The sequence below is a fragment of the Protopterus annectens genome, chromosome 16.part0 (assembly GCF_019279795.1).
Source record: "Protopterus annectens isolate FY-2018-M chromosome 16.part0, PAN1.0, whole genome shotgun sequence".
In the NCBI taxonomy this organism is placed as follows: Eukaryota; Metazoa; Chordata; order Ceratodontiformes; family Protopteridae; genus Protopterus; species Protopterus annectens.
The window spans coordinates 775,366,076-775,393,362 of record NC_056750.1 but is presented as its reverse complement, the minus strand read 5'-3'; the positions used below and the strand labels follow the sequence as shown (position 1 = coordinate 775,393,362).

The 27,287-nt window shown below is 44.6% G+C and overlaps 1 protein-coding gene across 1 annotated transcript in view; it reads right to left on the bottom strand.

The window, feature by feature from the left end:
* Positions 1–4,928: 4,928 nt before the first annotated feature.
* Positions 4,929–27,287, bottom strand: part of SSNA1 (SS nuclear autoantigen 1) — a 373,938-nt gene continuing 351,579 nt past the window's right edge. The window contains exon 3 of the mRNA XM_044058340.1: positions 4,929–5,144. Coding sequence (XP_043914275.1) covers positions 5,046–5,144 — 99 coding nt within the window. The 3' untranslated portion in view covers positions 4,929–5,045. The remainder of the gene's footprint in view (positions 5,145–27,287) is intronic.

Genomic DNA, 27,287 nt, shown 5'->3' with positions numbered 1-27,287 from the left:
CTTGGATTCCTTTGACATCCTTAAAGAAGGAAAACAACAATTACAACTACCAGAAGCAATGTACAGTCTACACAAAAAACACACTCTGCTATAAGACTATAGCTAAAGGTTTTTTTTTTTTTTTTTTTATGTAAATAGGAAAGCCTCTAACTTAAACGGCTAGCCTATGAGAGAAAGGTAGAAGGAAAGCCTCTAACTTAAACGGCTAACCTGACAAGAAGAGGTAGGGGGGGAAGGGGGGGGGGACTCTCTAAGTTAAACAAGTTCTACAAGAAAAAGAAGGGATACTACAACTAAACACTATCACAAAACAAGATTAATGTTAATAATAAAACACTAAAAGTGTTGAATTCTAGAGTAAGAAAGTTATACAAAAAACTTTATACGAGCCTGAGCCAGAAAAACGACACCTCGCAGCTGAAGCGGCAAACGAGATCTGGGTAGCTATCGCTAGGCATCATGGGATAAGGGGTAGCCTCAAGCCAGTAAACAGTTCTTGGGCTATTGAAGATCGGCTCCGATCCCAACCAGCAAGAAAGAAGGTGAGATAGACAACTTATCAGATGTTACCTCAAATCCTCAGTTAAAGGAAATAAACCTTCATCAGCAGATAAATAAGACAAAATGCATACCCTAGCATATCCCCAGCACTGGAACACACTTACAATCCAGAACAGGCAGACTTGCACCCTTGACACCTTCAAGGTAAACCTAGATAATTAGATGGGCAGCCTCAAATTCTCTGCCAGTCTTTTAACTTTTGAAGTAATTTTTTTCTGCTAGGTTTGCAGTGGTCTGTAGAATGCCTCCTACTTACCTATGTACCTATCACGGATGACTATTCTGTGCTCTAGAGGTGTCCATTCAGTAGTACATGAACTGGGTCTATGTCAAATCTTCTAACGCTGGAAATGTCAAACGTCATATGGTCGAGACCATATGATCGACATTTCAAGTGTTCGAAGATTGACTTTTAATGGCGCCGTACGGTGCAGAATGGGAGAATTTCCCCTTTCTGCACTGAAGTGTGGTCTCAGAGACGGTATATTTAAGTAGGGGGGGGCTTGCCCCTTGCTCACACTGTTAAGGCGTTTTTTTTCTTTCTTTCTTTTTTTTTTTTTTTTTTTTTTATATATTCAAATTTCCGAATGTCAAACATATGGTCTCGACCATATGTTCGACATTTTGGACGTTCAAATATATAACATAGACCTGATGAACTTGCAGGCAGCAGTAAGAAATCCTAGCTAATGTAAGGCTTAGGAACAGTAAAGAAATATTGGCTACTTCCACAGCTACTACACTTCCCTGTATGAGGAAGAAGGTATGACACAGGATGAAGAGCTCCAGCAGATTTTTTTTTTTTTTTTAAACAGGGATCCCACCCCCATTAAAATTAGATAAGGAAGATGTTTCAAAGTTAGACAAGAAAAATATCTTGTGAAAAAGCTGGGGGGGGGGGGGGGGGCAAGTCTCTGGCAAATAATTTAGGAATAACCCACAAGTAGGTGTGGATACCACACGATTTACCCATGATTGGTATGGTTTGATCCAAAAGGACAAAGTATGACTGATTAAAGCTACACATGGGTAAATCCTGTGATACCCAGATCCAGGAGTGCATCATTGATATTACACAGTGACATTATTTAAAAAAGAAAGCTTACCTTTCTTAAAAAAATGTCTTTATATAACAGTGCCTTAGTCCCGTTAGCTGATATGCAGCTTATGAAAAGGGACTTAACATTCTCACACTTACATAATATATCAGTACAGTGCAAGTGAAGCCATTGAGAAAAGAGCATCTCCATAGCGGTTTTCCTTTTGTACTTCAGCAACTAGACTTGCAACTGTCACACTGTTTGAGCTGTCAAGTCAGGGTGCTCACTTTGACTAGTAATGATCCTTTACTATAGGATTAAGAATATCTTTCGGACCGGGGGGGGGGGTGGGGGGTAGGCAGGAGTTAAAGTGTGGCAGGCATTATTCAATGATGTGATAGAAGGTGGTAATATCTCAGGTATTGGGAACAAGTTCTGTTAGTAGCACTTCAGAAAGAAGCAAAAATTTTGGCTCAATCATCTTATAGACCAATTTCTAGATTAAATCATAAGATTTTCTTGGTTTTATTAATATAAAAGAGCATCTTGGTTACTGCCTCACTTAATAGGAGGACGATCAGTGTGGATTTGCTGACTAAAGACAAACTTTTGAGAATGACAAAACTTTGTAGAAAAAGGTATGGAAATAAGTGAAGAACCCTAGGTATGCATTAATTCAGATAATGAAAAAGCATTTGATAGAGTTAGCTGTTCTAAGTAAAGGTATAACATCTAGGTCCAAGGAAGTTATAGTACCACTGTACTCGTGTCTTATCAGACCCATCTCTTAGCATAATGCCCTCTTTGGCATGTGCCTGACTAGACATATGCAACAGTTGGAATACCCAAAGAGGTTCTTTGCCAATAGAATCCAAGGCATTAACACATTGCCCTATACAAATTGCCTTACAGCCCTGTCTCTATACTCAGTCCCATATTGGTTGCTGAGAGGTGATATGTGCTTGGCATACAAAGCATCTTTAGATTCAGCCCTGACAGAGCTTTTGCAAATCTGCAAAAAGAGCAGTGCCAGAAACACTAGTTCCAGGGATTTAAACTCGGCTTGCGACATAAAACATGCTGGCAAGACAGATATGCGATTCAAAGAATCCTCAAGCTCTGGAATAGGCTCCCCATCCATATGCAGCAGTGTCCATCTCTAACCCTATTCAAACGTAACTGTGACCATTGGATGGGAAATTGCAAATTCATCTCTGGGCTGCACTCCGTGTCTTTTACAGACTGAGGCCAACAGTAAACATTCTCTAATGTACAAACTTTCTATCAACCTCCATAATTAACATGGACATGTTACCATGGGATGCAAGTGGGCAGGGTTGCATGGCTAGGCTTACAAAGGTCCTGGTGGTAATTAGCCTAGTATATACCTATGAACTTTATGAGTAACTATGTCAAGACCCTTTGAGCTTAAAAGGGGCAGTAGGCAAGGATATTCTTTTTCCCAATTTGCCATTTATATAGAATCATTAGCTAAAAAAATAAGGGAGTCAGATGTAACGGGGTTTATCATACAAGTTAAATAGCATAAACCAGCCTGATTAGTTGATGATGTGAAAGTGTATTTCACTAACCAATCTATGGGTATTCCTAAAATGTATACAAACACAATTATTTTTTTTTCTGGATATAAAACAAACTAAATCAAAAGCTATAACAACAAATTATATCCCCCTATGACCTTGTTTATCAGTACCCATCACACCTCTCAACCTCTTGGTGGAGGAATCAGGACAAAGCCTAGAATTACGTGGTAACAAAGGACCAAAAATAGGGACAGATTTGAAATATTGTTCTTGTAAACTTAAAAAGTTACCAGAACAACATGATTTGTTTTAGCATGCATTTTCTGCAGGATATGAAGTCTGAAACTCAAAATGTATTTCATTATTTAGTGACTTCAATCCTCAGTGATTTGCCAGAAAACCACACATTTTATGAGGAAGTGACCAAAAATATGAAGCAAAAGTGTGGACAGTTGAACGGTACAGTGCTAATTTTATAGGGCCATGAAAAGATGAATGATTTTGGAACCTAGTTTAGAAAGAATACAAAATGAGGCAGCTAGGGAAATATATGAGGATACTAAGCAAAAGAGCCCAAGAAAAAAAAAAACAGAATAAGTACAATGCTGGATATGTGCCCTAGACAAGACTCTGTTCATAAAGATATTGTTAGTCCCACTGGTACTATAAGTAGGGCAATTTTATTTTTAATCTCCGGCAGGACAAACTGCAGCAGAGCACTGACAGGGAACTCGTGGAATTCATTTGGAAAAGAAAAAAAAACACAATGATTAAATGGGAAAAGTTAATGTTGCCCCAGAACCAGGGTGGGTTAGTATTTCTGAATCTTATAGAATACTTTGAAGCTACACAGTTAACACTGATGTACTTAATGCAGTCTGGGACCTGCTACCCAAATTGGAAACAATTAATCTACAAATGAAGGGCAGGAGCTGGAAATGACAGGTTGTGTTTTTGGACTCAAAAGATCAAAAATGTGCAGCATGAGGTCATGTGTACCTTCCATAACACAGGCAACTCCCAGCAAAAGAATAAAAACTGTGCTGTGGAGGAAGTCCTCAAAAGCAGGTAGGAGTTCCTTGCTGTTACCCCAATGCAGATAGCCTTTCAAGACAAAATCAAAAAATGGAACAGGTTTTTCAGGGGTGGAGGAATGAGCAGTACATTATGATTATAATGGCATGTCTTAGAAATGTCATTAAAAATCTCACAAAGGACTACCTCTTTTCTCCCAGAAAGTGTGCTAATATCCAGTAAACACTTAAAATGGCTACAAGCAAATTTCTAAAGAAAAATAACAATGAAAACCAGTTTATGCATGTAATAGTATGATGTCAAATCTTTCTTCTTGTCATTAAATTCATGGTAATTCTCACTGAATTTATAAGCATTTTTGATGCACACAATCGAAAAAAAGGCCCTCCTCTTACACATTATGTCAAGCAGGTATTCTTTCTTCAAATTATGCTAACTCCCCCCATGCTCTGTGATGCTTAACTTGTAAATCAGGTTACATATCTACAGTTAAAAAAAAAAAGTTATAAATACTAGTCTGTGATCGTGACACGCATATATTCACAGGTGACGGCTGCTACTGACTACATGGAAAGAAGGTTTAGGAAACAGAAATATATTTGTTTACAAACAAATATCCAATATTATGAATTTAAAAATACATTTTTCTTTCTTTATTAAAGATGTTATATACAAGGCGGCAGGAAATGAAACAGGGTGAAAATAAGAAACAGGATAGAAAGTGGAAGATAAAACTCTTTGATACTCATTATAAAACAGTACAGTTTTATTGGTACACCATAAATTTACATATCTGTAATTACACGAATTTCTCAGTTCATAAGTTGAAGTCTTTGTACAATAGCATCCTCAATTTCTCCATATGCTATGTGTGGGTAATGTTGCCCCTCTGGTCTGGAGTTTTACTTAGATTCCCTGTCTCCCTCTTCAGTACATTCAGCAGCGTTTGGGAGCTCTCCAAAATCTGAAAAAGACCAAAATCGGGATGACAGTAATGATCAAGCATTAAGCTGGAGTGTTGGCTTAAATACTCTTCTTACCCTATTCACTTTCACTGGAATGTCTACCTACTGAGGAAAAGCAACTTTTTCATTCTTTCAAGCTCAGATGGAATGATTCTACACAGTAAATGGATCAAGTACATTACTAAGCAAATTTGTTTGTTTGTTTGTGTCTTTCGGCTTTTCCTGGGTAGGAGTCGCCACATGATTGGCAGTTGATTTTTATGTACCGGCTTGCCAGGCCTGACGCACAACCTTCAACGAAGGTACGCCCATTCACGCATGTCTCCACGCAGAAGACGCTCTAGCTGAGAATCGAACCGGACAGCGTCTTACTGTGAGGCGACAACGCTACCGCAGCACCACGGTCACAAAATGCTAAATCTGACACTGTCAAAATGCATAAGGTATTAGCTATAAACTAGCCTTAAAGAAAAACATGGTAATAACCAACAAGAAATGCACTGGACTGTCTGTAAATACTCAAGTACTATCAACGAAAACAGTATCCAATTACATATAGTTGGTACAAGGTAAAACCATATACCATGCATCTGGTGCAGTTCGTAAAAGTCTCTCACACCCATTGGAAAACAGACATACACTGTACTGTGTGTTCCCAGGTAAGCAGCAAGTATGCATGATTCAAACACGAGTCTTAAGGATAACAAATGGTGACACTTGTGTGAGAAGTACAGGCAAACTGCACCTAAATTTAACAACATATCCCTGATGTGCTTCCCACTATAACCTGGTTCAGCAACATCATTAACTTATCACTGAGGAAAAACAAAACCTGACAAAAATTCACACTTAACATACCTGCTTAATAGCACATCAGACCACAATGAATGCTACCTCTACATAACTATTCTCTCACACTTCCAGCAAACTGACAACACTAATGACCAGACAGTGCAAGTATCACTGGCTCTCTCAACCACCCTTTATCCTTTCCATTTTCTTAAACATTTACCCTGATGAAGGTCATAGTCGTAGTAAGCTAAAAAGAGCAGACCAGGCTTCCTGATCCCCAGCAACAATTTGAAGCATATCTTGGAAGATGCCTACATACTCCCTAACCAGCTAAGAGATATAATCTTTCTAGCATGTCCTAAGTCTGCCATGGAGTCTCTTCCCATTGCACTGTGCCTGGTACATCTCCTGTGGAGGTCACCTAAGGATCATTCTCAATAGCTGCCTTCTCTTAATCCTGTGCAGCAGAGAGACTACTCCAGTATCCTCTTAGATAGCCAAGCTCACCACTTTGTCCCCGGAAAGTGAACATGACGCATTATAAAGGAAAATACAGTGTGCGTGTAAATTTATCATAACAGTAGATGTTTAAATAGATCACTACTGCAGACGTCTTAAGCAGTATAGAATATTCTGCCAAGCATCAAAGCCAGCTGAGCAACTTTCCAAACCTTTAGGGTTCTGTCCAAGCACCCTAACCATTGGTATGCACAAGGGATGCAGTGAAAAAAACAGTGGCTATGGTGCCAAATACTTAGGAGCTTTTTTGTCGCAGAATGAAGAAAAAGAAAGACTGAGAGTCAGTCAGATAGAAGTACAACAATAAAAGACCACACACCCTGGTATAAATCAGCAAAAACAGAGGGTGCAGGAAGGGAGCATATACTGCAACAGTGACGCATTCTAACAATCTACCATTATGTTTAGTTCACTTACACAACTACACTCTATTCATCATTTGGTGACTGCTGTAGTAGCCTTAAGGAATATGGGATGAATACCATAGCTTATTGTATAAGGGAGGAGGAAGGTGGATTAGAGTTCAATGTTCCTTAGAGAATAGACCTAGGGAGGGCATCTAGTTTGTAGTGTTAATGAAAGCATTGCAGAGATGACCAAGTTGATGTCTCTAGTATGCTTCTGTAGTCCATCTCTTTCTAAAAACTGGATGGGGAACAGAGAATACACCCCTGGGACTCCACCTGTGTCCCTGCTGGATAGGGGCATCGGGTGCTGACTTGTTGGAAAGTACAGTTGTGTACACTTACCATAAATGTAGATGTTCAAGTGTATCCACTGTTGCAGTCATTACATTTGGGTAATCTGCTGGCAGGTTGCCCTCAGTCGGCCTGATAAACAAAGTCTTGGGTCCTGCGTCGGTTGCTGTCCCTTCTTCCATGATGTCAGGTTGTCAGGGGTATAAAACATGCATCTGACGTCATTACATCAGTTTTTCTTGCCCCAGATGTCAGGTGCCCCCCTAATGGGGAACAAATAAAATTAAAAACAAAAAAATATACCAAAAAGGTTTTTAAGCATAGTAAAAGAAAGTAGAGGTATAGCCAGAGAAAATTAGGGGACCTGAGGGAGGGTAACCAGGACTGCAACAGTGAATGTACTCGAACATCTACATTTATGGTAAGTGTACACAACTGTACTATGTTCTTCGTGTTTCACTGTTGCAGTCATTACATTTGGGTAGATTCCCAATGCTATGGTTGGGAAGAAGAGTTTATACAGCATTAGGGCCAGCTATAAAGCCCTGCAAGACAGCAGTGGAAAAGCCAGCTCTGGATTTAGAGAAAATTGGTAAATGATCATGCTTGGTGAAAGTATGTACAGTGCTCCGGGTAGCAGCTTCTAGAATACCCCTGGTAGGAACACCTCTGAGAAAGGCTGTAGAAGTAGATGCAGCCCTGGTGGAGTGAGATCTGATCTCCTGGGGGATAGGTTTTCCATGGTGCTTATAGCAGAAATGAATGCAATGGCTTATCCATTTAGAAATGGTTTGTTTTGAAATAGCCTTGCCCTCTGCCCCTGCAGCAAATGCTACCAGCAACTGTTCAGATTTTCTTCGAGATTTAGTCCTGTCCAAGTAGAATCTAAGTTGTCTGTTTACATCCAAGGAATGCAAAATCTGTTCCCCTTTGTTCTGTGGATTGGGAAAAAAGGTTGGCAAATGAATGGACTAATTAAGAGCCACACTGGAAACTACCTTCGGCATGAAGGATGGATCAGTCCTCAGAGATACCCTGTCCACATGAAAGATGATGAAAGGCTCCACTGCCATAAAGGCCTGTAGTTCAGATATCCTTCTAGCTGAAGTGATTGCTAAAAGGAACTCTGTTTTCCAAGAAAGAAATTTTGTCTGATGTAGTAGCTGGCTCGAAAGGAGGTAGAGTGAGCTTCTACAAAACAAAGTTAAAGGTCCCAGGCAGGGGGTAGGGGCTCTCCTGGGTGGTCTCAAGTTCTTTGCCCCTCTGACATACTGCTTGAGCAGGGGATGAGAGAAGAGGGGTGGGTTCTGTGTTATAGTGAGCTGAAATAGCTGAAGCGTGGATTTTAATAGAGGAAAAAGAGAGACCCTTGTGAAGCATCTCAGTTAAGTATTGCAAAATCTGAGGTAAATTGGGCGCTAATGTGCTCATCCCTAAAGATTGGTTCCAGGCACAGAATCTTTTCCATTTGTCAGCATAAGATTTTCTAGTATTAGGCCTTCTCGCCTCCAAGATGACATCCATCACATGTTTGCTGAGGGATGATAAGGGTGAATTTAAGTGATTAGCCAGGCTGCAAGGTTCAATGTTGGAAGCTGAGGGTGCAGAATTTGGCTCTCCTGCTGAGACAGCAAGGAAGGGGGGTCTGAGGCAGGTGCCATGGAGATATTTGTGACACACTGCGCAGGAGTGGGTACCAGTGTTGGCATGGCTAGTCTAGAGCAATCAAAATCATTCTTGGTTTGTCCTGTTTGACTTTTAGCAGGACTTTGGAGAGCAGAGGCAGAGGGAGAAAGGTGTAGACTGATAGGTTTTTCCAGCTGAAGGACAGAGCATCCACTTTCCAGGCTTCTTTGTGGGGAGTCATTGTGCAAAACTTGTCCAACTGGTAGTTCTGGGGGGAGGCAAATAGATCTATGACTGGGCTCCCCCATTTGCTTGTCAACATGTTGAAAATCCGTGGTTCCTTTTTCCACTTGTGTGGGTCCATGAGATTTCTGCTTAGTCAGTCTACCAGTGTATTCAATTTTCCTGGCAGAAATTGAGCTTGTAGGTGCACTTGGTAGCTCAAGGCTGTGTTCCACAATGCCATGGCTAGTCTGCAAGAGGGGTTAAGAATGTGTACACCTCTGCTTGTTTATGTACCACATAATCGTGGTGTTATCCGTCTTTACCATTAGTTGTCCTGGAAGAATGTAGTCCTTGAAGTCTGTCAGAGCATTCTGTACAGCTAACATTTCTTTTTGATTGATATGTAGGTGCATTTGATTTCGGTTCCATTTGCCCTGAATGCACTTCCCTGCCAGGTGAGCCCCCCATGCATAGTCTGATGCATCTGTAGTTAGGGTATGGGCGGCAGGGGGTAGTGCGAATGGCAGTCCCTTGTTTTGATGGCAGGCCTCTGCCCACCACAGGAATTCCAGGCGTAAGCAAGGTATGATAGGAATCACTGTTTCCAGGCTGTGACAATGTTGACTCCATAGACTTTTTAAGTACCACTGTAGTTTCCTCATATGCAGTCTTGCATATGGAATTAGAATAATGCAGGAGGCCATGAACCCCAATGCTTGCAGTATTTGTCTTGCAGATAGCAGGGTTTTTGTCGCCACTTGTTTGAAGTAAGTTACCAAATGAATTTGCTTCACACTGGCGTGAGGAAAGACATCTGTGCAGTTGTATTCAAGTTTGCACCCAAGAATGTAATCTGTTGGGTGGGTACCAGTTGTGATTTCTTTTAGTTTATGGTGTACTCCAGACAAGTTAGAACCCTTTTTACAAACGCCAGATGATTTAGAAGTATGCCCTGGTTTTCTGCCTGAATTAGACAATCGTCCAGGTATGGATATATTTGATTATTTTTGTGCCTGCAAAATGCAATAACTGGAGCCAGGCACTTTGTGAATACCCTGGGTGCAGTAGACAAGCCACGGGGCAGTGCAGAGAACAGATAATGCAAGTAGCCTGCTTTGAAGCGTAGGTATCTTCTGCAAGATTCCCTGATTGGGATGTGCAGGTATGCTTCTTTTAAATCTAGAGTTGCCAACCAGGCATCTTTGCCTAGCATAGGAAGTAACTGGTGAAGAGCCAGCATCTTGAATTTTGGAATGTCCAGAAAGATGTTTAGAGTAGACAGGTCCAGAATTGGACGCCATGATTTGTCTTTTCTGGGTACCAGAAAAAGCCTGGAATAGAAACCTTGTCATTTTTCCTCTTCTGGTACTGGCTGAATAGCCCCCATGTGTAAGAGGGAATGTACTTGTTTTTGAGCCTCTGCCCACTGATTTGGGCACAGGTCTGGCCACCCGTTTGGTGTTGGCAACGTGTGGAAATGAAATCTGCATCCCTGGGATACTATATTTAAAACCCATTTGTACTGGGTTATGAGTTCCCAGTTCTTTGCATGAAGAGCAATCTTTCCCTCCAAAGGGGCAGCTAAAAGGTAAGTGCTTGGTAATTTTAAAAGGAAGTCATCGAGACTGTTTACCATAGGGGGGTGTCTTGTTACTTCCAGATTTGGAAGTGGAGGCCCCCCCATTGCTTAGTTCTGAGAGTCCCCTGGGACTGAAACCTGGTGCTTTTGGTGTCTCTGGGTTTGACTTCAGACGATCTGGAAGGAGCTGGAAAAGACCAATTCTTAGTAGGCCAGTGCCTACTAAATCTTGGAGGTTGCACTTGTAAGAAATCTTTAACAGTTTGCATAGATTTAGCTTTGTCTTCCATCTTTCTTAGAACTTCTTCAGCCTTATTGCCAAACAGATGGTCCTGATTTAAAGGAGCATCCAACAATTTCGCTTTAACATGATCAGGCAAAGATTGCTCCTTAAGCCAAGCATGCCTTCTAAGCACAGACCCAGTAACAGCACAGCCCTGCAGAAGGCCTCTAAAGAATCAAAACCACATTGCAAAGTATGCTTTCCAACTTGTTCCGCAGAATGCAATAAATCCTGTAAATCTTTATTTTCCACACAGTCAGGAATCAACATAATTTTCTGTTTAAGCAGTCCAATAATATGCTGTTGTTGTTTTAACATATGAAATTGGCAGTTTAAAGCCCTGATTGCCAAGGTTGCAGAAGTATAAACCTTACCCCATCTATCCAGCGCCCTGGAGTCTCTATCAGAAGGGGTAGTATTTTTAGCAATAGAAACCTTAACGCCTTTGGGCCCCTGAGAAATGGTTTCTGGATCTGCAAGAAGATTTTTTAAAAGGAACTTGTGGGACTCGGGAACCCTGTAGTATCCGTCAGGTTTACTAGGAGCAGTAGGCAGGGAATCAGGGGGCCATACTGGATTCCAAAAACACATCCATGTCTACGACAGGAGGTATAGCCAAGGGCCTATGCTGAGGTAGAAGGAGGAAATCCCTAAGCCTCTTTTTTGAATTAGAAAATTCCTGACTTTCCCAGTGGAAATGCTCCCTTAAGGTATGTAACGTTTCCCCAAAAGAAAAATCCTCAGGAGGGGAAGCAGAGGGAATGGAATCCTCTGCATCAGAATCCTCATAAGTAGGTATGGATAAATCCAGGTCATTGGAAGAGTCGGAAGAAACAGAAACCTGATCAAAAGATTCATAATCAAGCCCAGCCCTAGGCCTCTTGGGGGCGGGGGGGGGGGGGGGGGAGTGGTTTGACTACCCCTGATTACAGTAATTAGCTCTTCAGCCATTTTGATCAATTGTTTTTTAGGCATTGGGGCCTAAACATGTGGCCTGGGCGTCATTTTTTTAGACATAGATCGAGATTTAGGCCTTAGTAATGAAGGTGGAGTTGATTTAATATGCAAGTCTGTAGGCCTGAAATGACCCTCAGAAGCCGGTGCCTGCACAGCAGCTCCGGACCCATCCAAGGTAGACATCCGCGTGTTCCATAGGTGAAGCCTCTCGCGGCATACCAGACTCCGAATGGGGCTCAGTAGAGGCCAGCGAATCAGAAGTAGCGGGTATCAGGGGCTGCGAACGCGTCTCACTGAGTACCGACAAACTGGCGACTGGTTTAGGAGGTGTCGTTGGCAGTTTTGGACCTCAGAGGCCTGTCTCTGTCTTTATCTTTGCATTTTTTCGGAATCTCGGTAGTCAGATGGCTAACCGACGTCATTTCCGGATAATTAAACCATGAACCAAAATATTTAGAGGCAAAAATGTACCGATGACTGATAGTGCACTGATTAAATAAAGCACAAAACCAACAGCAAGGTACATCGTGGTCAGGGCCTAGACAAGGAATACAGTACGAATGAAAATCTTTGTGAGGTATTTGCTTTCCACAAGTAATGCAATTATTAACTTTTACTGACAGCGGTAAGGAGCAAGAAAAAGTTTCCCCAACGGGGTACTTAGCTTTAAGTTGAAGACTTCGGTTCTGAAACTCGAAAACGAAAATTTCAGGAGTCGGCCGACTAGCACTTGCGAACTGCTTCTGCCTCAGGCACCGCACGGCAAGAAAGACTGATGTAATGGCGTCGGATGCATGTTTTATACCCCGGACGACCTGACATCATGGAAGAAGGGACAGCAACAGATGCAGGACCCAAGACTGTTAATCAAGCCAACTGAGGGCAACCTGACAGGAGATTACCCAAATGTAATGACTGAAACAGTGAAACACGAAGAACATCATGGGCTAATTTCCTGGCTAGGCTTGTAAAGGCCTCCGGGCCAACAGCCTAATAACTTCCTATGAAAAGCTATAGAAGTAGCCAGAATCCTAGTAGAGTGGACCCTGACTTTGCTAGGAAGAGGTGTGGTGAGAGCAACAAAATACAAGCCTGGGACAACCAGTGTCTAAATAGACGATTTCTTTTTTTCTTACCTTCATAAGAGACAAACCATTGATCAGAAGTCTTGAAGGCTTTTATTCTGTCAGTAAAATACCAAAGTTACCTATGAACATCCAGAGTATGATGAATTATTTTTTTCCTTATGTTTAGGCTTTGGAAAAAATACAAGTAGTATAGCTTAGCTTAGTGTAAAACTCTGAAATGACCTTATGCATAAAAGAAGGATTTGTTCTCAGTCTCCCTATCTTTGTGAACTATGAGGTGGGAATGACTCACCATAAACCTTTTAACACTTGCAAAAATCACAGCAATAAGCAGCAATGTTCTCCAACAGAAGAACTTCAAAACAGCCTCTTAAGCAGGTTCAAAAGGAAACCGTGTAAGGTTTTCTAGTACAAAATTAAAAACCCAGTCAGGAGCCATTTGTCTTCTAAGTGGGGCATCCAGGGGCAGACAAGCAAAAGAGGCAGAGATGAATCTTGTACATGAATAAGAAAAGCCAGAGGATAGCTCCTCACACAGGAGTCTAAGCCTTAAAATGATCCTGGACCTTAGCTTGGCACCAACTAGAAACCATTTCCCACTTACCATATACTATTTTCTAGTACCAAGTTTCTTTGCATCCTTTAATTAATACCTTCTACATGTCCTCTGACAAAAGGTGACTAATAGGTATTAACATTTTATCAACCAGGTAGTCAAATTAAGATGTTGAACACTGAGATGTATCAACCACCCCCAATCATGTATGAGGAAGATTGTGATAATTGCCCTGGGCCATTCAGTTAACCCTGTGAGGAAGCTTGTGGTAATTTCCCTTGGCCATTTTCAAAAGGAGAGAGAATTAGAAGTTATGTACTCACCATAACGTTCCATCTGAGTAGGTGTATTCATTTGTCTGCAACCTGTGGGTTATGGATCCGATATCGGATTCGAACCGGCATGGTTTACCAGCTATGGATCCGAGCTCTCAGCTCCTCCCCTCACCCATAATGCCCTGCTCTCCCTACATGACCTCAGATCGAGTTTGCCAACAGCATGAACACCCTGAAAAGGGTAACACATATTATGCAGGAAACTGAAAAAGGCCAGGGGGATAGGAGGGCGGGATGGTTGCAGACAAATGAATACACCTACTCAGATGGAACGTTATGGTGAGTACATAACTTCTAAATCTGAAGTAGGAGATTCATTTGTCTGCAACCTGTGGGACAGAGTCCCCAGCTACCTGAATCTTGGGGCCATCATGGAAGGATATTCCGAGCACCGCTGAGCCAAAGGATGCTCTATCCCTAGATGTAAGATCCAACTTGTAGTGGGAAATAAAGGTATGAGATGAAGCCCAAGTGGCTGCTGCACAAATATCATCTAGAGGAATCCTAGCCTTAAAGGCGGCCGAGGTAGAGACTGACCGGGTTGAATGGGCATGTACACCCTCCGCGGGCCTTCCAAGCTTGATAAGCCAATAAGATGCACTGTGAAATCCAGCGAGATAATGAGACTTTAGAAATTGGCTTGCCCAAATTAAATTTAGCAAAGGAAATAAACAACTGGTCGGATTGCCTATGACCAGCCGTCCTGTTTAGATAAAATCTAAGTTGCCTGTGAACATCTAAGGAATGAAGCTTGTATTCACCCTTGTTTTGATATTTAGGAAAGAAAACAGGGAGGTTAATGGATTGATTAATGTTTGCTTCAGAAGCTACTTTAGGAAGAAAGGACGGGTTGGTCCTGAGGTATACACGGTCCGGATGAAAGACCAAGTAAGGAAGTTTGGCTGATAATGCTTGAAGTTCTGAGACTCTCTTGGCAGAGGTAACGGCTACTAAAAAGGCCGTCTTGAAAGATAAAAATTTTAGATCTACCGTAGCCGCTGGTTCGAAGGGGGGAGCGGTCAAGGCCTGGAGGACCAAAGAAAGGTCCCAAGGAGGAACCACTTGCTTTACAGGGGGCCTGAGAAGGAAAGTACCTTTTAGGAAAATCTTACACAATTTGGCAGACATCAGAGGACTGGAGTCATGACCAATACGATAATGAGAAATTGCCGCAAGTTGTACTTTGACCGTGGAACTGCTGGCACCATCATTAAAAAGAGTGGTTAAGAAGTCAAGCACCAGAGGAAGGGAACTGTGAAGGGTTTAGGCCTTGCGCTCCGCCCACAAGGAGAACCGTTTCCACTTACTGCGGTAGACTTTCCTAGTGGATGGTTTATGAGCCACCACCAGGATGGCCTTAACAGGGGACGAAATACCGAGTCCTGATCAGAGTGGAACTGGAGCAGCCAAGCGGTCAGCTTCAGGTTGTCCAGATTCGGGGGTGATAAGCGGGATGGATGAGATATCAGATCCGGAATGGGATCTAGAATCCAAGGAGGATTCACTGAGTGAGACCTTAGGAAAGGGAACCAGATCTGTCGAGGCCAAAATGGGGTAATGAGAATCATTCTGCACCCCAACCGAGAGGCTTTCTGAAGAACTTGGAGCATCAGAGGCAAGGGGGGATAAGCATAAAGAAGACCGGGTGGCCAAGCATGCACCAGAGCATCTCTTGGGGTACCTCCGGGAAGAGGTATTAGAGCGAAAAAACTGTCGCACTTGGTGTTTGAGGGAGACGCAAAAAGATCGCAACAAGGAGTTCCCCACCGTGCGAAGATGCGTTCCGCTACCTGAGTATTGAGAGACCACTCGTAAGGGGTGAGAATGGTGCGACTGAGTTTGTCCGCCAGGATGTTGGACCGACCCGGAACATGCGTTGCTATGAGAAAGCGGTTGGTGGAGATTGCCCATTCCCACACTCTCATGGCTTCTCGACAAAGAGGGTAAGACCTGGTTCCTCCTTGTTTGTTGATATACCAGACAACAGACATGTTGTCCGATTGAATCGCAATTGTTCCCAAGGGAAGAAAGGCCTGAAGTGCTAGCAACGCTAAGAGCACTGCTCCCATCTCTAGAACGTTGATATGCAGTAAGGTCTCTGAATCGTTCCACGTGCCTTGGACCGTCCGCCTGCAATGCCCCCACCCGAGGCGGGAGGCGTCCGTGGTCACCGTGGCGAGAGGGGGAGAAGCACAAAATGGGCGGCCTCGTGGAGATCTGGAGAGTGTAGCCACCACAGGAGGGACCGCTTGCAAGCCTTGCTGATCGCAATGGGATGATGCATAGGAAGAGCAAGATACGACCACTGAACTAGGAGTGTCCATTGAAGGATGCGCATATTGAATCTGGCGAGAGGAAGAAGCGCTATTGCTGCCGCCATGGACCCTAGGGCCCTCAGGACCAACTCCGCCGGAACTGAGCTTGAGTGGAGAATGGCCCGCACCTGGAGTTGCAGATTTTGAATTCTGTCCGCAGTGAGGAAGGCTCTTAATCTCCTCATGTCTAACCTGGCACCTATAAAATCTATGAACTGCGTGGGTGCTAGGTTGGATTTTTCTGTGTTTATTGTGATGCCCAGACGGGGAGCAAGATGGAGAAAGGAGTCTCGTGCCAAAAGTAGTAGATGCCTTGTTGGGGCGATGAGAAGCCAGTCGTCCAGGTAGGGAAAGACCTGCACCCCCTGAAGCCTCAGGTGGGCCGCTACCACTGCTAATACTTTGGTGAACACCCTGGGGCTGTGGTGAGACCAAAGGGAAGGACCCGAATTGGTAGTGACTGGCTCCCAGCCGGAAGCGGAGAAACCTCCTGGAGTGCCTGTCCATTAGTATATGGTAGTACGCATCCTTGAGGTCTATGGAGCACATCCAGTGATTTTCTCCCAGAAGGGGGAGAATAGACTGCAACGTAACCATCCGGAATTTCTTTGGGGACTGTCAGGTTCAAGAGTGAAAGGTCTAAAATTGGTCTTAGATCCCCGCCTTTTGGCACTAAAAAGAACCTGGAGTAGAACCCTGATCCGATCTGGTCTGGGGGGACGGGCTGGATGGCTCTTTTCTTTAGCAGACGGCCAATTTCTGCCAAAGCGGCCTCCCACTGACCGGGTGGAACGTCGGGGAGGGACTTCAATTTTGGCATGTGACGAAATGGGATACGGTATCCTCTGGATATGATTTGGAGGACCCAGCGGTCTGTTGTTATGGACTCCCATGCCGCTAGGTGCTCCGAAAAACGTCCCCCGACTGCCTCCAGAGTGGAGCAGTCGGGCAACCCTTCAGGGCTGATGTGCGGGCCGTTCAGAGAAGGATTCTCTGGACCCGAAGTTCCTGGGAGCCCCTCTGCCCCTGGGGCGGCGTCCTCCCTGTCCTCCTCTGCCACGGAAGGACTGGTTGTCCGGAGCGGGCTGGGATTGCTGCGACTTCCGGAACCACATCTTCTTCTGGCCCTTTTGGTTCCTAGAATAGGGCCTCTGGGGCACAGAGAAGCGGATTCCGACGGCAGACAGCGTCTTCCCTTCCTTTTCGCTCTGGGTCAAGGTATCGCGAACAGATTTGCCAAAGAGGGCAGAACCATCGAAGGGGGCGTTCGCAAATGACGCCTTGAAGGGCTCCGTGAAATCGCAATGACGGAGCCAGGCCTGACGTCTAGTAACTAGGCCTGCCCCTGCGGCTCTAGCGGCACCTTCCGCAGCGTGGGACAGTAACCGCATAGAGGTATTAGTGACGGACCTAAGAGTGGCCATGCGGGTGGAGTGCAATGCTTTGTCCTCCTCCGACATGGACTCTGGGGGGGATGCAGCGTATTCTTTAATAAGATCGCACTGCATCCTAATCACATGTGCCAGGTAGTTCAGCGCTCTTACTGAAAAGGTCGCCGAACTAAACATCCGCTTCCCCAAGCGGTCCATCATCCGAGACTCCTTGCTCGGGATGGACTGAGGGACTCTCCTGAGCAAGTTCCTCTTGGTGGCAGCCGACAACATGGCATCTACCGGAGGCCCCTTACTCCAATGGGCACGGTCAGCCGGGGGACTGAGAATACGGTCGGGCCTTTTCGGGATTGGCTCCACGGTGTCCGGTTCCTTCCACACCCTGGTGGTAATGAGGTCCACCAGGGGGTCGGCAGGAGGGGACACCCAAGAGGTAGACAGGCCCGCTTCAAATGCCTCCAAGAACACGGACTCGTCCGAGGAAGACTTGGAGGCAGACCACCCCCCCCCCCCCCTTATGCAGAGCATTTCCATGATGTCTCCAAATGAGACATCCTCAGGGGGTGATCTTGGGGAGCCTTCCCCTTCCTCCAAGTCCGTGTCTTCTGTGAGAGACTCGGGGGAGTCAATGTGCCTCCTATTGCACGTATGTTTGCGGGGGGCATCCTCCGGGGGGCTGTCAGAGGACTCCTCGCAAACAGTGACCTGTTCCAAAGGAACAACTTGGGGCATAGGAGCGGGCTGTCCCAAGGGCCGGATGGTGGAAGCCTGACCCAGTGCAGATGGAGCGGGACGGAGCCGAAGCAAGTGCCGGGGTCCGGAGACCCTCAACAGGGCCCTCTCCACTACATCAACGCCAAGGGGAGCCGACCTCGACCAAAGGATCCGACAATCGGCTCCCCTCGGATCCGAGGAGTGGATCGGAGCCGGCGCCGCGCGGATCCAAGGGGACAGTGCGCCCGACACAGACGGCGCCGGCGAGCACTGATCCCCGGATCCGAAACTCGGATCCAGGCTCGAGAGGTCGGATCCGGCACTCGAGGGCAGGGTCGGATCCGGCACCGAGTACTGTCGGCGCCGACCCACCCCGGCTCTGAAGCTGCTCGGCTCCAACTGCTCCAACCCGGTAGCGGGTCGGAGAAGGAGCAATAGGTTTAAAGAAAGGTCGAGCTCCCCAGAGGGGAGGCAAGAGCACTCCCATCTGCATCTGGGCCTGGATGAACCTTCTCATCATCCGTCCAGATCAGCGCCTGACAAGCTATAGGTCGATCTCGACGAGGCTACCGAGGTAGGCCTTGAGTGCCTCCTGGATAGCCTCGACGGAGATTGGGTCTCCTCCTCCTCAGGTCCCGGTGAAAAGCACACGGGTGACCGGAGCCGAGGAGGGGGAGAACCAGCAGACAAGGAGGCCGGAGGAGAAGCCCGCTTGGCAGGCGGGCCGAACGGAGGTCTCGGCCCGCCGCTTATGGTGCTTCTCCCTCCGGTCCTTCTTTCTAGCTTCCCTCTCCTCCGAACCACTACAGGGAGGTTGAGTCCCAGGAGGAGGAGGGGGGATCCGGAGTGGAGGTAACCGTAGACACGGTTCCCCCCGAAGGAGCGGAGGTCGGAGCCGAGTCCGGGGGCAAAAGTCCCGCCAGGACCAGCTTAGACCTCCGCTCCTTCAATGCCCTGGGGTTGAACCCTGCACAAATGGAACATCCAGAAGTGAGGTGTTCAACCCCAAGGCATCGAACGCACCGAGTGTGGCCATCAGCAGGGGAAAGCTTATGGCCACACTCTGAGCACTTCGAAAAAACAGCCTTAGGTTGTTCTGACATCCTAAGAGCTTAGAATTTACTTAAACTAAAGGTAAAAAGCAAAAGTAAATTAAACACACAACAGGCCCAAACACACACTACGCTACCAGCGAGGGGAGGGAAACTAAGTAAAAATTATTAAATTAACCAAACAAGTTTAAATATCCAAATGGGAGCCTAAACTTTCACACAAACTTTCAAAAACAATTAAATTTTAACACTGAAAACAGTTTAAATAACCACTTAGCTGAAGAGCTCGAGAACACCAATCTGGCCACCAGCGCGGCAAACTAGATCTGAGGTCATGTAGGGAGAGCAGGGCATTATGGGTGAGGGGAGGAGCTGAGAGCTCGGATCCATAGCTGGTAAACCATGCCGGTTCAGATCTGATATCGGATCCATAACCCACAGGTTGCAGACAAATGAATCTCCTACTTCAGATCCATTGTTGTCAGGACCGAAAGGGGGACAACACAATTATTTCTTGAGTCTCCTTCTGAATCTTGAGAACTCTGGTTATCAGAGGAAAGGGTAGAAAGGCACGCAGAACTATTCCTGTCCATGGGAATTTAATGACATTTAACTTCCAGCCTAGCCTACAAGCTGAAACAGAAGCTCTTTAGCAGTCTGACTGGACTGGAGGCAAATAGATCTACTTGAGAAGTTCCCCACAGATGATTCAATTCCCAGAAGATCCACAGGTATAACTTCCATTCAGGAAGGTCTGTCCTGGTCCTGCTCAGCTACTCTACCACGTTTTGCTCTGAAAGAATGGCTGTAGCCTGGATGGACAAACTGAAATGAGATGCTAGAATCCTTGGCTACCATCGCTAGTATGCAAAGGGGATATGACCTGGTTCTCCTTAATTATTTTCCGCATCACAGTAATGTCTGACTACTAACACACGGCCTGCATTCTAAAGATGGTTGAGAGAGCTGACAGAATTTATTACAGCCATCACTGCCTTTGTGTTTTTTTTTTTTTTTTTCCATACACCCTGCACTTTCAATCCATTGGACACAGCTCCCCAAGCAAAGCCTGAAGCACCCGTCATTACACAAAAAGATGAAGCTGGCAGGGAGAAGAGAAGACCTGTGTTGAGCGAAAAATGATTCAACCACCAATCTAACTCCCTTTTTACAAAGCCTAGCCCTGGAATTTGAAATGATACAGGGTGGTGGTGTTGAGTCCAAGACAACTTCACAAATCATCTTTCTCATGGGGTGTCTAGCCAATGGAATCATGAGAATAGCTGAGACCACCAAACCTAAAATTCTAAGATATTCCCTGACAGATGACCAAGTCTTCTTTGAAAATACCAGACACTGTTCCCTGTAACTCTTTACTTCGTCTTAAAGGAGAAAAGCCAATGCAAGTGTAAAATCTAGGAGACATTCAAGAAACACTATGTTGTGAGAAGGAATGGGAAAAAAAATTCTCTGTTCAGCTAAAATCCTAAACTGAGAAGTTGCTTTATTACACAAGCCATAGATTAAAATATGCAATTATCTAGATAATGGAAATTTCTAATGTCCTGCAATGGGCTCTTACAGGAGTCGGACACTGCAGACTCTATGGGCTGTAGAAAATGTAAACCAAACAAAGAGAAATGCAAAAGCATCAGCAACGGTTGTTGACTGGAATATGAGGGTAATCTAAAGTTATCAAAAAATGGAAGGAAGAACGAGAGGTAACAGACTGCACTAAAAACATCTTGAACTTTGAAACTATGCTGTGCAGGTCTGTAAAACAAAAAAGTCTAGGACATGTCTCCAGGTTCAGGAGTAAAATTCTTTCCCAGTTGGATATGGTGGAATCCATTCTATTACCTTCCTGACACAGCAAGTGATTCAAGACAGGAGGGAACATAATGCGAGGATGTGGAAGAATCTCTTGAAACAGAGAAAAAGAGCCCCATTGCCAGCTGTAACCTTTTAGAATGATTCTCAACACCCAATTTTCTGAAGTTATCTGGTGCCAGCAAGGACAATGAAGACCTAAGCACTAGGATAGATTTGGGGATGGGGAACATCCAGAAGGGTCACAATCAATCTAATTTTTTTAGGGGTTGTGCTTGGTTCTGGGAGAGTCCTCCTTTCATCTTTGACCCTCCCTACTTTTTTCTTTCTTTTTTTTTTTTTAATTTTGTTTGCCTGAACCTTGCTTTCTGAAAGAAAAACCTAAATCGGATGAAAAATGTTTGTTATATTTTGGAAAGAAGGCTGAAAAATCTTGGTAACTCCCTGAATTAGCGATCCCCTTTCATCAAAACCCTTAAGGATTTAAGAGAGAGAAGCACAAAATACTATTTCTTTATCCAGGTCAGCATTTAAAATTTCAGTTTTAATATCTGGTATATTTTGACACTGTAACCAAGCAAATCTTCTCAAAGCAGAGCCAGTAGCATTGGCCCTACAAACATCAGCAGTGAACCAAGCACATTTCAAAGTGTGTGGGATTACCTGAAGCATAGCAGTTACTACTGAAGACATACAAGTGTTAGTATCTGAAGGGGAAGATCAGCAATTAAATTCCTTAAATCATCATAAGAAGCCAACAAGAAGTTATGTGTGTGATTTACAATTCTGAAGGCTAATGTGGCAGAACAATACATTTTTGTTTTACCACACGTATCTGAAAACCTTTCCCAGTTTGTCAGAAGTAGTAAGGTGAGGCAAAAAAAGCTGGCTTGAAGATCGTAGCATCCCATACATTTTTAGTCTTGTGACTTGAAGAAGCAGTTAGTCTTAGCAGGATCCATATCTATGCTCTAGCCACAAACGCAGTCTCTCAGACAGACAGAATCAATTAATCCTCCAGACTAAAAATGTCATTTCGGATGTAAAAGTTTCAGTCAAGCACCAAGCACACTTGCACAAGCCCCTCAGAACAAAAAAGTGCATAAGCAAAGTTAGTGAATCTCCACAGGTTATCAGGACCAGCAGAGTTTAATGTCTGATAAGCAGTCGGCAGAACGGAGAAGGTTCTATCTCCATTTCTGACAGAAAAATAAACACTTTTGTTGAGGGGGGGGGGGGGCAGGAAAAGACCACCCTGTGCAATAAGGTATAAGCCACAGAAATATTCTGACAAAATGTAGCCAATTTTAAGGGGAAAAAGATCACCCAGATATTCCTTTAAATTTTGAGAACAGCTGGCATAACAATTAAGGCCTTCGCCTCTGATGCACAAAGTACAAGGTTCAATCCTGACCTCTGGCCAATGCCTGTTTGGAGTTTGCATGTTCTTCCTGTGTCACTGTGGGGTCCTTCCCACCTCTGAAAAACACGCTGAATGTTTCCATCTTAAACTCACCAATTAATGGAGCTGTGGGTTGCAGTACAGTCTCTACATGGTGCCCTATAGGTGGAAGAGTTGTATAGATTTAATTGCTTTGGGCATCTACTGTGGTGTGCAGTATCCTCAAGATAGAACACAGATCACAGACTGTTTGCTGTGGCAGGACTAGCCAGTAGTCAATGTAAAATATGGATCTAGGTTACTTGGTTATATTGACTAATGTCACCAAATGGTCATTGGTATTTGCCAGCGATAAGTGGGTTGAGGACACAGCCTACTCTGACCTATGCCAGGGACCCAAGTTAACAGTGGGAGGGGTGTATGTGCTCCTATTGGCCAGTGTGTGACTGTGATCAAGCCCAGCAGCCCTTGGTCAATAACATACTGGCTGGCTGGTGTCCAGCTGCCCAGCCTGGGCTACCTTGGATGGCTCTGTTGAGGGAAAGCTGGACGTAAAACCAATCAATCTGCCAAACATGAACTAAGAATTTCTACACTCAGAGTAGGTTCACTGACAGGACAGAGCTTGGAAGTGCATGACATGATGGTACAGAGGAGGACAGACAGCCTAGGTATCCAAGAGACAATATGGAAGGCCAATGCAACCAAGACATTTAGCTTGGGATTCGGAGTCTACTACTCAGGAGGAGGACAGTCTAGAAATGGTGTGGGAATTGTGATGAGAGGCTTCGAAGGCAGTGAGGGATATTATCAGAATTAGTGACAGACTCATGGCAGACTCCAGTGTAATGATGGGTCAGTATTTATAATCTCAGCATATGCCCCACAGCAGGGTTGAGAGTGTGAGGAAAAGAGTGCATTCTTACAGTAGTTGCAGGACCTACTAAATAAAGCAGGACAACAGGACCTGGTGTTGATAATGGGTAACTTGAACACACATATCAGGAGACAGATAAAGTACAGTTCTGTACCTACCATAAATGTAGATGTTCGAGTGCTAATACAGCTGCAGTCATAACAGATGGGTTCTCCTGCTGTCAGGCGGGTCCTCGGTCGGCCGAATTCCAAAATCTAGGTCCGGTGTCGGTTGTCGTCGCTTCTTCCCTGACGTCAGTGCGACAGGGGTATAAAGGAACCAGCCGACGCCATTTTCTTCACTTTTTCTTGCCCCAGATGTCAGGTGCCCCCAGAAGGAAGTCAATACATAAATTTGTGTAATAATGCAGTGCAATATAATCAAAATACAGTAGTTGCAAGCAAATACATCATAAATGAATACCCCAATCAGGTTGTATGAGGATGTGTTAGCCTATAGGCCTGTTCCAAGAGGGGAAGGAGGGAGGGAAACCTGGACTGCAGCTGTATTAGCACTCGAACATCTACATTTATGGTAGGTACAAAACTGTACTATGTTCATCGTGTATACAGCTGCAGTCATAACAGATGGGTAGAATCCCAAAGCTAAGAAAGGGGTGGTAGGCACTAGGAGGAACTACAAGGAGCCAAAATGCCCTGCAAGACTGCAGTGGCAAAGCCTGCTCTGGATTTGGAGTATAATGGTAGGTTGTAGTGCTTGGAGGAGGTATGCACAGAACTCCAAGTGGCTGCTTCCAAAATATCCTTGGTAGGAACTCCTCTGAGGAAAGCTGCAGAGGTGGCTGTGGCCCTGGTGGAATGAGTTCTAATGCCTGTAGGTACAGTTTTGCCATGAAAGGAATAGCAAAAGTGTATGCAGTGGGCTATCCATTTTGAGATTGTCTGTTTGGAAATTGGTTTTCCTTGAGCTCCTACAGCATAGGACACAAAGAGCTGTTCTGATTTCCTGAAAGGCTTTGTTCTGTCCAAATAATAATGCAGTTGTCTGTGGATGTCCAAGGAATGTAGCAATCTCTCCCCTTTGTTTTGAGGATTAGGATAAAAAGTAGGTAAATGTATGGCCTGATTTAAAGCTACCCTGGATACCACTTTAGGCATAAAGGACGGATTGGTTGGTAAGGAAACTCTGTCCTGATGGAAGATGATAAAAGGCTGGACAGCCATGAGAGCCTGTAGTTCTGAAACTCTACGAGCTGAGGTGATATCCAGAAGGAAAGCTGTTTTCCAGGACAAATATTGCAAATCTGATGAGGCAGCTGGCTCAAAGGGAGGCAAGGTCAATTTTTCCAGAATGAAATTAAGATCCCAAGCAGGTATTGGTTGTTTCCTTGGAGGTCTTAGATTCTTAGCCCCTCTGAGGAACTGTCTTAAAAGAGGGTGAGAGAATAAAGGTGGATCAGTGTTGTATTCTGCAGAAATGGCTGAGGCATGGATTTTGATGGAGGAGAATGAAAGTCCACTGCTTAGCAGCTCAGCCAAATATTGTAGTATTTGAGGTAAATTCAGTTTTCCAGGATCCTGGCCCTTTTTCTCATTTCAGACACAAAACCGTTTCCATTTTGCGGAGTAAGCTTTTCTAGTTTATGGCCTTCTGGCCTCCAAAATGACATCCTGCACCTCCTTGGAGAGTAGGGCCTGTTGTGATGCTAAGGAATCTTCCATGCGGCTAGAGTGAGTGTTTTTAGCTGGCTGTGAAGAGTTTTGAAGCTGTGCTGAGTCAGAAGAAGAGGCATTAGAGGTAGGGTCCATGGTGGGGAATGCATCAGGCTCCTCAGGAGTGGGTACCAGTGTTGCCTTGGCCAGTCCGGAGCAATGAGAATCATCTTTGGTCTGTCTGCTCTGGTTTTCAGTAGGACTTTGGGCAGCAGAGGAAGGGGTGGGAAGGCATAAACTGTCATTGATGTCCAACTGAAAGAGAGAGCGTCCACTCTCCAGGCCTTTGGATGGAAAATCCTTGAGCAGAATTTTGTCAATTGGTGATTTTTGTGGGAGGCAAAGAGATCTATGTCTGGCCTTCTCCATTCTTGGATTATTTCTGTAAAAACTTTTGGATGCAATTTCCACTCGTGTGGATCTGTCATATTCCTGCTTAGGTTGTCTGCCAGCGTGTTTTCCTTGCCTGGCAAGTACTGTGCTTGTAGTTCCATTTGTAAGTCCATGGCCATGTTCCAAAGTGACATGGCCAGTCTGCATAGGGGGTAAGAATGTGTTCCTCCCTGTTTGTTTATGTACCACATAACTGTGGTGTTGTCCGTTCTTATCAATAATTGACCTGGTTGTAGAAGGTCCTTGAAAGCTATTATAGCATTTATTACTGCTAGCATTTCCTTTTGATTGATGTGAAGGTGCTTTTCTTTTTGGGACCATTTGCCCTGAATGCACCGATCTGTCATGTGCGCCCCCCAGGCGTAGTCCGAGGCGTCTGTTGTGATGACTTGATTTGCTTGAGGCTTGCTGAATGGGAGACCTGTGTTTGTTTGGCATGCTTGAGCCCACCACAGAAATTCCTTTTGCAGACATGAAATTAGTGGTATTATTGTTTCCAAACTGTGGCTGTGTTGAGACCATATGTTTTTCAGGTACCATTGTAGTTTCCTCATATGCAGCTTTGCACATGGGATTAGTAAGATGCAAGATGCCATGAATCCCAGAGCCTGCAGGATTTTCCTTGCAGTCAGCCTGGTGCAATTTGCTAGTGCTTTGAAGTATTGAATTAGTTGCCCCTGCTTCTCTGGCGTGAGGTAGGCCATCTGGGTGTTTGTGTCCAAATTGGCACCCAGGAAAATTATCTTCCGAGAGGGTATTAGCCTTGATTTCTTTTTGTTGACTGTGTATCCCAGAGAGTTCAACAACATTATTACATAAGCCAGATGTTTCAGAAGAATGTACTTGCTGTCCGCTTGGATCAGGCAGTTGTCCAAATAGGGGTTTATCTGTATCCCTTGAAGTCTGCAGTAGGCAATTACTGATACCAGGCATTTTGTGAATACTCTGGGCGCAGTAGATAAGCCAAAGGGCAATGCAGAGAATTGATAATGGGTTGAACCTGCAAGAAATCTGAGGTACCTTCTGCAATTTTGTCTGATTGGGACATGCAGGTATGCCTCTTTGAGGTCCAATGTTACCAGCCAAGACTCCTTGCCCAGCATGGGAAGAAGTTGCTGTAGAGTGAGCATCTTGAATTTTGGTACGAGTAGAAATGTGTTTAGTCCAAAATAGGTCTCCAATCTTTTCCCTTCCTTGGTACCAGAAATAGCCTGAAATAAAAACCTTGACCTTGTCCGTGCGTAGGTACCTCTTGAATAGCTTTCATGTTTATGAGATCTGTAATTTGCCTTTGTGCCTCTGCCCTTTGATTGTGTGGCAGGTTTGGCATGCCTCTCATTTTTGGAAGGGTGTGAAAATGGAATTTGTAGCCTCTGTTTATAATGTGCAGGATCCATTTGTCCTTTGTGACAATATGCCAATTTTTTGAAAATAATGCCAGCTTTCCTCCTAAGGGGGCTGCCATTTGAGACTTGCTTGGCATGCAACGGGGAAAGTCATTGGGTTTGTTTTCTGAAAGATTGCGAGTTATCCTCACCACCTCTGTGTAGGAGCTTGCCATTGTCTGCCTCTATACGATCCTTGGGATTGTCCTCTGCCCCTCGGGCACCTGTATCTGCCTCTTTGGGGTCTGTCCATGGCAGCAAAGGACCAGTTTTTGGAAGGCCAATTTCTACTAAAACGTGGTGGTTGTACCTGTAGAAAATCTTTCACAGTTTGCATTGATTTAGCCTTTTCCTCCATTTTCCTTAATACCTACTCAGCATTAGCACCAAATAGTACATCCTTTTGAAGAGGG